Here is a 10088-nt window from a genome sequence, read left to right on the forward strand (position 1 = left end):
GAGAGAGAGAGAGAGAGAGAGAGAGAGAGAGAGAGAGAGAGAGAGATTGTAACTTCAGAAAATGACTGAACTCAAGATCCATCTGTGAACAGACAGAGGTAGAGTACATCACAACCCTTTCGTCTCTTCACAAACTATTTATTCCGTTCAAATCTCTTCGTTTGTTTTGTCGTAGGAACAGTTCATCGCTAGGAGGAAGTAAAGTGAACTACACATAGCATTGTGCTATCCGTCTCTCTGCTTGACATTCTGAACGCACTATTTTTGTAACATTATTACCGATTTGCATCAGTGGACTTATGTAAATGAGCCATTTTGACTGATTTCAGACAATAATGTCAATTAACATCAGACGTTTATATTTAAATTATATAGATAATGTGTTTCCCTTCCGTTCTTTGTCAACCCTATGCAGATCATTTTTCTAGTATGAATATAATAGCTCAATGTATCTCACGAATGGATCATAATGCATATAAGCTGATATTATAAGCTTATATTGGCAGGCCTGAATTATTTAATATTATTAATATGCCTTCTGCACACCGGCACTGCAATGTAAACGTGTCTGCAGCTTCTCACTGTGAATTACATTTGTCATTTCGCTCATCATTAGGGGAGAATCTTGACAGAGCCCTTCATTTTGCTGAAAGGAAAGCCGGTGGTCTCTGAGACTGAGAGGTGTTGTGTGCCCTTATTTGACTGTCAAATGCACAGATACGACATGTTGACAGAAAGCAGGTAACATCATTTGCTTCCATTTGCTTCTAATAGTTTGCATGCGTGTTTCATGGTGCATTTATGTAACACACATGTCCTGCAGACATCCATGATGCTGCTGTTGACAGTGTATGCAGATTTAGTGTAGTACTTCATGTCTGCTGGCTATTTTTAGATGTTCTTTTAGAAGGCTGATCCTCTAGACTAGCAACTATATCGGTTAAATGAGTCTGTGCTGTTATCCAGCATCAAGCTTTGACAGCTCTTGAGCTGATGACATTTTTATTCTTAAATCTGAGTCATAATCCTGCAGTGGACATATTGGTGACTAACGGTTGCAATCAAGTCTGCACTGCCCCATTGCTTAGGGAATGGTGATACTTACTACTTAGAAAGATATGCGTCTAGAATGTTCAGAATTGGCTCAAAAAGACCTGGTTGTTTAGTAATAATAAGACTATTACAAATGATTCTATGCATGTTGAACAGAGTAGTCAAAGGCGATGATCTCTGTCAACAGAAAACGCAGACGCAGCTGTGATGCTGAGGAGCTTCAGGTCTTGCCCCAGGCAAAGAGGTGTGGAGGTTATTCCTTTCTCCCCGAGGTTGGCAGTGATGTCTGGGACTCTGAGGTAAGAAGGCACGACAGTTGGCCAGGAACTTTCTTTCATTCAAGAATGGTAAACTGAGACTGATGATGTTCATTCTAGAATATATTTCGTAAAGGGACACACTAGAGAAAGTGCTGAAGTATAGTGTTAAGGCTGTATCCCACAGACCAAATCATCCACTTGACCTTCCATGAATGAACTGAAATTTCAGATGCTATTTTTCTTTTCTTTTCTTTTTTATTTGTTCTGACTACCAAATTGTAAGACATTTTAAAAATGTTATAGTCAGTTCATACTTCACAAAATTTCGTAAGTAGGACACTATTAGTGTTTAAAGTCTTTTATGTTCACCTAGGCTGCATTTATTTGATGAAAAATACAGTAAAAACAGTAATATTGTGAATTATTATTATTGCAATTTAAAACAACTGTTTTCTAATTGAATATATTTTAAAAAGTAATTTATTCCTGTGATGGCAAAGCTGAATTTTCAGCAACCTGTTGTAAACTCAGAATTCAGAGAAAAAAAGACAGAATTATGCGATGTAAACTCAGAATTACAAGTTTATAACTTGGAATTTCGAGATATAAACTTGCAGTTGCAAGAAAAACAGTTAGAATTGTGAGATTGCAAAAAGTTGCAGTTGCCTGTATTTTTTTTATTCCGTGGCAGAAACGAGCCACGTTTCTTTAAAAAAAAAAAAATAATGAAAAGAAAGATTGCAAGATTTAGGTGTAAGCAGTTGGTTAATTTTATGGATTGAACATTTTTTAAGAAATAGACCCCAACGAGTCAATGGAATCTCATCTGATTATACAGTCCTGAATTCAGGGTTACCACAAGGATGTGTGTTATCACCTCTGCTTTTTTCTGTCTATATTAATGAACTTCAATGTAACCGGGATGATCTCACCCTGATCAAATATGCTGATGATTTGGTTTTAATTTCTTGCCAATTGGACATGACTAGTTTAACTTATTTTGAGTATATTGAAAGTCTTGCTCAGTGGTTTGATGATAGTCACTTACAATTGAATATTGAGAAGACAAAGGAACTATGCTGTGGGAACAAAAATAGGATCGGTACGGCTGGTGTCTCATATGAACAAATTACTATAAAAGGTGTAAAGGTAGAGCAAGTTTCACATTTTAAATATTTAGGTACAATCATTGATGACAAACTCTCGTCTGAATACTTTCCGTACCCACTGTATATAAAAGATCATTTGTACCATTGGCGGTGACTTGTTTTAAACCAAATTCTTAATTGAGGTATTATCATGAGGTATCTTTCTGGGTAGGTGTGTGTACACATGTGTATGCATATGTGTGGGCATACATATATATATTGTATTAATTAAAAAAAAAAATGTTATGTGATATGTGAATGTATAGTATTATCTGTTAGGATGTATTTTCTATGCCAGTGTCAAAGATGAATTTCTGTTCAGGAAATCTGGACAGACAATAAAGCTAAATTAAACTAAACTATAATAATGATAAAATAAAAAAATGACTGACCCCAAACTTCTGAACGGTAGTATATTAACTAGTAAACCCAAATAAAACTTTAATCAGAAGTGGTAAAGCACAGAAACCACCTCCCTCCACCCCTCTATTCTTATTCTCAATTCCTTGTCACCCAACAGTCTTCCAGCAGTGACAGCAGTGGGATCAGCAGCCCGGAGCGGATGGCAGGAGCCAGTTCCAACATCCAGAACACTTACCAAAGAGGACTCCATGTATCCCAGGCTCCCTGCAGCCCCATTGCCCCCACCATCTCAGCAGAAGAGCCGGCCGTCTCCTTGAGCCACAACGTCTCATACGATCACATCAACCGTATCTTAAGGGAGGCCCACTTCAGTAGCTTGCAAACTCATGGTCAACAAGGGCAGACGTGACTCTTCCAGCACCCATTGGCATTAAGGAACAATGTACAGGGGACCTTTTAGAGGGCCATTATGGGCCATTTGAAGGCCTAGCACAAATATAGGCCCTCTAAATGCATTTGTCTTCTTTCTTATAGCACTTTTTCATGTTCATAGTGTTTATGTGGGGCTCTACTTGATGTGTTGACCATGAACTTCACATAGGTGCTACATAAAAGAAATATCTTGAAAATTGTCACGTTCTTGCAAGATTATGTAAGCTTTTGCCCTTTACTAGACAGTCACACATGGTGCTACTGCAGTTCTGGGTCACGTTTTATTCAGACACATGCATTTGGCCAATTCTGACACTCTTTGTCCGGTCTAGAAAAGGAAAAGAAATCAAATAATTTCCTGTATTTAAGAGCTGAAGTCTAGAAACCATGCGATTATAATGCAGCCCTGCTTTGGAGTCATTCCATGACGATTAATAATGCTGTTGACGTGTGAACAGAAGATTCCGGTTTGGTTCTGACTGGAATTTAGACTCTTTCAGGAAGTTTTTGGGGCTTGATGATTGCTTGCATATCCAAAACTCAGGTCTAGAGGATTTCTCTCTGCATGCCATGAAGGTTCAGACTTTAAAGATGGAACTTGGTGCCAGATCCTTAGAATTTTTATATCACATAGTCTCTCTTTAACTTTACCTTAGAAAAAACACATATTATCAGAGAGACTATTCTGAAAATGCATGCTGGACTCAGGTCTGTTAATGTGCATAATGAAGCACTCTTTGTCTATGAATTTAAAGGTGTAAACCAATGAATCATTGTGCAAATCCAGTAACTGCAAATTGAAAGCCATGTCTGATATTCACACAAGAATTTCCTGGTTTCATTTTGCAATAATCAGAGCTGGAAATAAACTAGTTTAGATCAGTCACTGCACTCCCTGTAATACGAGGATTCGTCTTCTATGGGCAGACCAGGAATGACCTAAAATTAGCTTGCACCTAACTAAGCACTCTAACAGTATCACGTCACTGCAAGATACTAAATATTTTACCATAAAATATCAATACAACCCATTTATGCCTGTGTTTGACCAATATACATGATTCTTTTCACATGGTGTAGTGCTCCTAAATTTAGTATAGTTCAGTTCATTTTAGACATACATCCTCAACAAAATTTTGAAGCTTAGTCCAAACAGATTGTATGAGGACAGTTACATCATTTCAAGCAGGTGATCTAATTGTGTACGAGATACTGATGTACTTTAAACTACTCCGTGCACAATACTGTACATCCCAGGCACTATATGCTTTGTGTGAAAGACCATTGGCTTCTGATGATGAAAATCGTCCCTGCGGTCACCATTGTTTTGTATGTAGGACTGTATATAATATATAGCTAGCATATATACAATATTTGAAATCATTGTTATTTTATTAAATGTTCTGCTGATGTAAATAAAAATGCTTTTTTTAAAAAAAATATATGTATTCATTTTTTTTCTGTTTCAGGCTCTGAATGGACATGAGGCCATTTTCGTATTCAAACCTGCCTTTTAAGTTTAAATACTGCAACACTTTCACACAAGACAGTTCTTTATATAGTTGCACATAAGTTTTGGCAGGATGTATTCGGATTAAACTCAGTATGGGTGTTAATGTTTGTTCTTACTTTATAAATACACACAGGAAGACATAATTGCTTTAAGTAAGAGGAAAGATTGTAGTGCAAGTAGTAGCAACCATTGCAGTGACACTTGTGTTTAACACCACAACAGAAAAGCATCCTGAGTTGTTTCTCAAATGTATCTCAGTGAATTCAGAATGATTTGAAGAGATGTTCCATTACTGATGATGATCAAGACTTGACTTATTCCCAGTCTGAACGCTTAATGTGAACCACTAGCAGCATTTAGACAGTGAGTAAAGAGTATGTTGCAGTTGCAATTGCAGGTGGATGTTACCTCCATAAATACTGTGACCACATTTATATGAAAAATTATTTCTGATCAAAAATTCCTTTACAGCAATTGGAATATTACTGGATACATGTTGTCAGCATATAAACTGAGACATGCACGATTTTAGTCATTCTGAAGTTATTTTTCCCCAAATCAGCAAATAACCGTAAATGAATGTTGGCATCAGAGATTGAGGAAGGAGAAGGCAGACACTTGCTCACTAGATGTGAGAGAGCCTGCAGTTCTCTCACAGCTTTTCTCAATTGCACAGTCTGTGCCTGTAGTGGCTTCTACACTTATCTGGGCGCCTGACTCGACAGGAACAGGCTCGACCAAACATACAGGTTTGCTTCTGTTGACTAACTCCATTCCACTGAAGAGTGACAGTCTGGGTGGTTCTGAGATTTTAGAGGTTTCCGTGTTCCTGTACTCTCCATCTTTTTGTTTTCTTTTCATATGAGACCCAGGTGCAGTGCTGTTACCCTGCAGGTGATGTGTAGATGGGGTCTCCTCTGATGGGATAACAGAGGTTAAGTTGTCTCCTAGTTGTCCCGGAACAAAGGGGACGGTTATAGATTCAGAGGGTTGATCTGAAAACGAAGAGCTGGCAGAGGTTGGACATCCAGCACGGTCACATTTGGAATTTGTGACACAACCAAGCAAGGCCTCAAACTGCCTTAAGAGCTAATTAAACAAAAATAATCTGTTAGTCCTACATAATTACAAAGATAATACCACTACAATGGAAAAACTTGGTGTAGAAACAGTTTTTGCTAGCAATGTTTGTTTAGAAATTGCTAGTAAATTTCACAATTAGTCACAAAATGGAATTGAAGTACAGGTGAAATTTAAAAGTAGAAAGACTGAAACTGTATTTTCCTGTACAACATACAGTACTCCCAATAATCTATATTTTGATAGATTCCAATAATTTTATTTTGAAAAGCTTTGGCAATTGTGTAGGGCAATTGTTACCTTGGTTGCCTTGTTGGCGACAGGGCCTGCGGTTCCTTCACTAAGTTGTGCAAGGTGTTTATGTATGATATTGTAAATATGGTCTAGAGACAGGAAATCTGAAGAAATCAGGCAGGCCAGAGCACACAACGCCCTCTGGAGGAAGGAAATACAAATTGGTTATGCGGTATGTTATCAATATAAATTGCTCATACAAGTTAAATTAAAAAAATTAAGGATGTATTTATTTGAAATAACTTCTAAGTGTAACAGAATAGGAGACTTTACCATCTGGACGATTTGTGTGTGGTCCTGGAGTTTGCGAGACAAAAGTTCAACGACCACCTCACAGTTGAGAGTGGAGCATCTGAAAGAAAATAGAGGATCAAGACGTAAACAATTTTAGCTATGACACTGCATGCACTGACATTACAACCCAAGAGTGTACTGTACATCAGTATTTGGCTACACTGATGCCAAAATCATGCACATGTCTCATAATGAATCATTTACTCTTTGATGAAGTGCTGGCTCTCTTCTCTGGACAGGAAGACTTTGGAACCGCTGGTCAGTCTGTTGATAAGCGCCGTCTCCTGACCACAGTCCCCCAACTGAATGGCTTCCACACTGATTCAAATGAACACAAATATAACAAAATAACAATGTGAATCTCACACAACCTAAAAAGAATCAAATTAAAAAGAAGAATAATTATTATTTTGTTTTGTGAAAATTAAGCCTATATTAAAATCGCATTCTCATTACAAAATATTTGTGGTTTTAAAGAAATGAATGTTTATTCAAAAAGGACACAATAAATTGATCAAAAGTGACAGTAATGACATTTTTGTTACAAAACATTCTATTTCAAATAAATACTGTTCTTTTGAATACTCAGTTTTAAATTTTAAACAGCACAACCATTTTCAACATTGATAACAATAATACATGTTTCTTGAACACCAAATAAGCACATTAGAATGATTTCTGAAGGATCATGTAACACTTAAGACTGAAGTAACGACTGCTGAAAATTCAGCTTTGCCATCACAGGAATAAATTACATTTTAAGATATAATAAACAGAAAACAGTTATTTTGATCAAATAAATGCAGCCTTGGTGAGCATAATAGATTTCTTTCAAAAACATAAAAAATACCCAAATACTTACACATATAACCATAATAATATTTGTTTGCCCATATATTTTATTTGCTATTATTTGCCCATAATGTATGCTGATTTATTTAAAAAAAAATTATAAATAATATTTTTTATTGTAATACAGTTAATAAATTACTGATTAACAGTAATGATAATCTGAGGGTCACTGAAAATGAGAAATGCTAAAAAAAAAAAAACATTCAAAATTCAATATGATAAAGAGAGTTTTTGCTTAATTTAACTCATAATTTAATGGTCCTAAAAATAAGCCTCTTTTATATAAAAAATATGATATAATGCAAAAATAATATTATTTTATTAATTTTATTAATACAATTTTTTTTAATAAATATTATTTCTTATATATTATATTTCTTGTGATTTTGTTGCAAATTATGACAAATGACATGGGATGCTGTTGTTTTAATACTGGAAATAAGACGCCAGAATTAAATTTCCCCTTAGCTATGCAATGACCTGGCGTTAATGACCTCAAACACTTGAGAAAGCAATGTGTGCAGCCCTGTAGCAGTCTGTCCCTTACCGCTCTGATAGGTCACCGCTCTCCGGACTCGCCCCGGAGTGGCTGCCCGAGCCGCCCGACTTACTGCTTCCTCCCAGTGAGGTCTGGCTGGCTTCTGCAGTCTCCTGGGATGAGTTGTGTGAGGAGCTGTGCCCACTGTCCGTTTCCTCCCAGCCTCCACCAGCCTGCCCTGGGCATCTGTGAGATGCTGCGAGGAGGAGAAATGGTAATTTCTTTGACATTCTTAACATGCACTTGACCTGCTTTTAAAATCAGTGCATGGCTCACCTCTGTGGCAGTGAGACTGGATGTTGTAGGCACATGCTGGCTCTGCCATCTCCACAGTAGCAGAGGGTGCCACCACAGCGTGGTAGTGGTTATCATGGAGACGGATGCCACATTTTAAGATATAATAAACAGAAAACAGTTATTTTGATCAAATAAATGCAGCCTTGGTGAGCATAATAGATTTCTTTCAAAAACATAAAAAATACCCAAATACTTACACATATAACCATAATAATATTTGTTTGCCCATATATTTTATTTGCTATTATTTGCCCATAATGTATGCTGATTTATTTAAAAAAAAATTATAAATAATATTTTTTATTGTAATACAGTTAATAAATTACTGATTAACAGTAATGATAATCTGAGGGTCACTGAAAATGAGAAATGCTAAAAAAAAAAAAAAATTCAAAATTCAATATGATAAAGAGAGTTTTTGCTTAATTTAACTCATAATTTAATGGTCCTAAAAATAAGCCTCTTTTATATAAAAAATATGATATAATGCAAAAATAATATTATTTTATTAATTTTATTAATACAATTTTTTTTAATAAATATTATTTCTTATATATTATATTTCTTGTGATTTTGTTGCAAATTATGACAAATGACATGGGATGCTGTTGTTTTAATACTGGAAATAAGACGCCAGAATTAAATTTCCCCTTAGCTATGCAATGACCTGGCGTTAATGACCTCAAACACTTGAGAAAGCAATGTGTGCAGCCCTGTAGCAGTCTGTCCCTTACCGCTCTGATAGGTCACCGCTCTCCGGACTCGCCCCGGAGTGGCTGCCCGAGCTGCCCGACTTACTGCTTCCTCCCAATGAGGTCTGGCTGGCTTCCGCAGTCTCCTGGGATGAGTTGTGGGATGAGCTGTGCCCACTGTCCATTTCCTCCCAGCCTCCTCCAGCCTGCCCTGGGCACCTGTGAGATGCTGAGAGGAGGAGAGGAGGAGAAATGGTCATTTCTTTGACATTCTTAACATACACTTGACCTGCTTTTAAAATCAGTGCATGGCTCACCTCTGTGGCAGTGAGACTGGATGTTGTAGGCACATGCTGGCTCTGCCATCTCCACAGTAGCAGAGGGCGCCACCACAGCGTGGTAGTGGTTGTCATGGACACGAATGCCAGGATGCTCTGTCGGAGGAAGGACAGCGCTGGCAACCACTTCGGCAGCTTTCTGAATCTTGTCCAAAAGAGTCCCTCCACCTGAACGAGTGAGGCAAACATTGCGTGAAATAAGACAGGACACACACGAGCACCAACCTTCCAGTTGTAAAAATTAGTTTAGGTCAGGAGTAGGATGAATGATATTAAATGTCTGTGTCTTACTGGACTCTTTCCTTCCTGGGCTGTATCCGAACCCCTGCATGCCAGACCTGAGTGACTCTGAGCCCATTCCTGCAAACAAACATCTTGGTATACATCATACACATACTATAACACTTTACTACTTTAAAGGGGTCATATGATGCGATTTCAAGTTTTTCTTTCTCTTTGGAGTGTTACAAGCTGATTGTGCATAGATAAGATCCCTGAAGTTGCAAAGACTAAAGTCTCAAAACCAAAGAGATATTCTTTATCAAAGTTAAGACTCTGCCACGCCCCCCTAAAACGGCTCGTTCTAACACGCCCCCACATATCTACCCCACTATGTGGAAATATTTGCATAATGCGCCCAAATGTGCAAAGAAAGAAGGCGTGGTTTCAGGAACAGCAGTTAGTGTTGAAGCAGCCATGTCAGGGAGAAGCTGTGTGTTTCTAGGCGAAAGCAAAAGCACTATATTTGGCCTTCCGAAAGTAGATGCATTAAGATTACTTACAACAGAACAGCAATGCATTTTATGGACGACCGTTTCACGAACCTAGGAGAGGAGGTAATTCTGACTTTGCTATGACAATCTGGCACTTCTGAATCAGCTACTGTAAGTATGTTTTGTTATTAGTTTAAGTATTTGCAATTGACTGTTCAAAT

The 10088-nt window shown here is 37.4% G+C and overlaps 2 protein-coding genes across 4 annotated transcripts in view; one reads left to right on the top strand and one right to left on the bottom strand.

Moving 5' to 3' along the window:
• Positions 1-6: 6 nt before the first annotated feature.
• Positions 7-4660, top strand: LOC107749858 (protein FAM104A-like). Its single transcript, XM_016565062.1, has 4 exons — positions 7-98; positions 617-741; positions 1241-1352; positions 2982-4660. Exons 2-4 carry the CDS (start codon positions 710-712, stop codon positions 3231-3233), a joined length of 396 nt encoding a protein of 131 aa, XP_016420548.1. The 5' UTR covers positions 7-98; positions 617-709; the 3' UTR covers positions 3234-4660.
• A 5-nt stretch (positions 4661-4665) lies between these two features.
• LOC107749856 (AP-4 complex accessory subunit tepsin-like) overlaps positions 4666-10088 on the bottom strand; it is an 8481-nt gene continuing 3058 nt past the window's right edge. For 2 of the 3 annotated variants that reach the window (XM_016565060.1, XM_016565059.1), the window contains exons 7-13: positions 9446-9514; positions 9134-9322; positions 8859-9045; positions 6642-6755; positions 6417-6495; positions 6150-6284; positions 4666-5858 (exon numbers count right to left, since the gene is read on the bottom strand). In XM_016565060.1, the coding sequence (XP_016420546.1) occupies positions 5358-5858; positions 6150-6284; positions 6417-6495; positions 6642-6755; positions 8859-9045; positions 9134-9322; positions 9446-9514 (1274 nt within the window). In that variant the 3' untranslated portion in view covers positions 4666-5357. Of the gene's footprint in view, positions 5859-6149; positions 6285-6416; positions 6496-6641; positions 6756-7836; positions 8024-8858; positions 9046-9133; positions 9323-9445; positions 9515-10088 lie in introns of all 3 variants that reach the window. The other variant, XM_016565061.1, reaches the window with a different exon arrangement.

The sequence above is a fragment of the Sinocyclocheilus rhinocerous genome, unplaced genomic scaffold (genome assembly GCF_001515625.1).
Source record: "Sinocyclocheilus rhinocerous isolate Xijiao unplaced genomic scaffold, SAMN03320098_v1.1 scaffold31, whole genome shotgun sequence".
NCBI lineage: Eukaryota > Metazoa > Chordata > Actinopteri > Cypriniformes > Cyprinidae > Sinocyclocheilus > Sinocyclocheilus rhinocerous.

Excerpts from the sequence above, each read along its gene's own strand:
- LOC107749858 (XM_016565062.1), top strand. The coding sequence starts at position 710 with ATGCACAGATACGACATGTTGACAGAAAGCAG. Across the intron at positions 742-1,240 it reads GACATGTTGACAGAAAGCAG|AAAACGCAGACGCAGCTGTG; the intron begins GTAACATCATTT and ends CTCTGTCAACAG. Across the intron at positions 1,353-2,981 it reads GTGATGTCTGGGACTCTGAG|TCTTCCAGCAGTGACAGCAG; the intron begins GTAAGAAGGCAC and ends GTCACCCAACAG.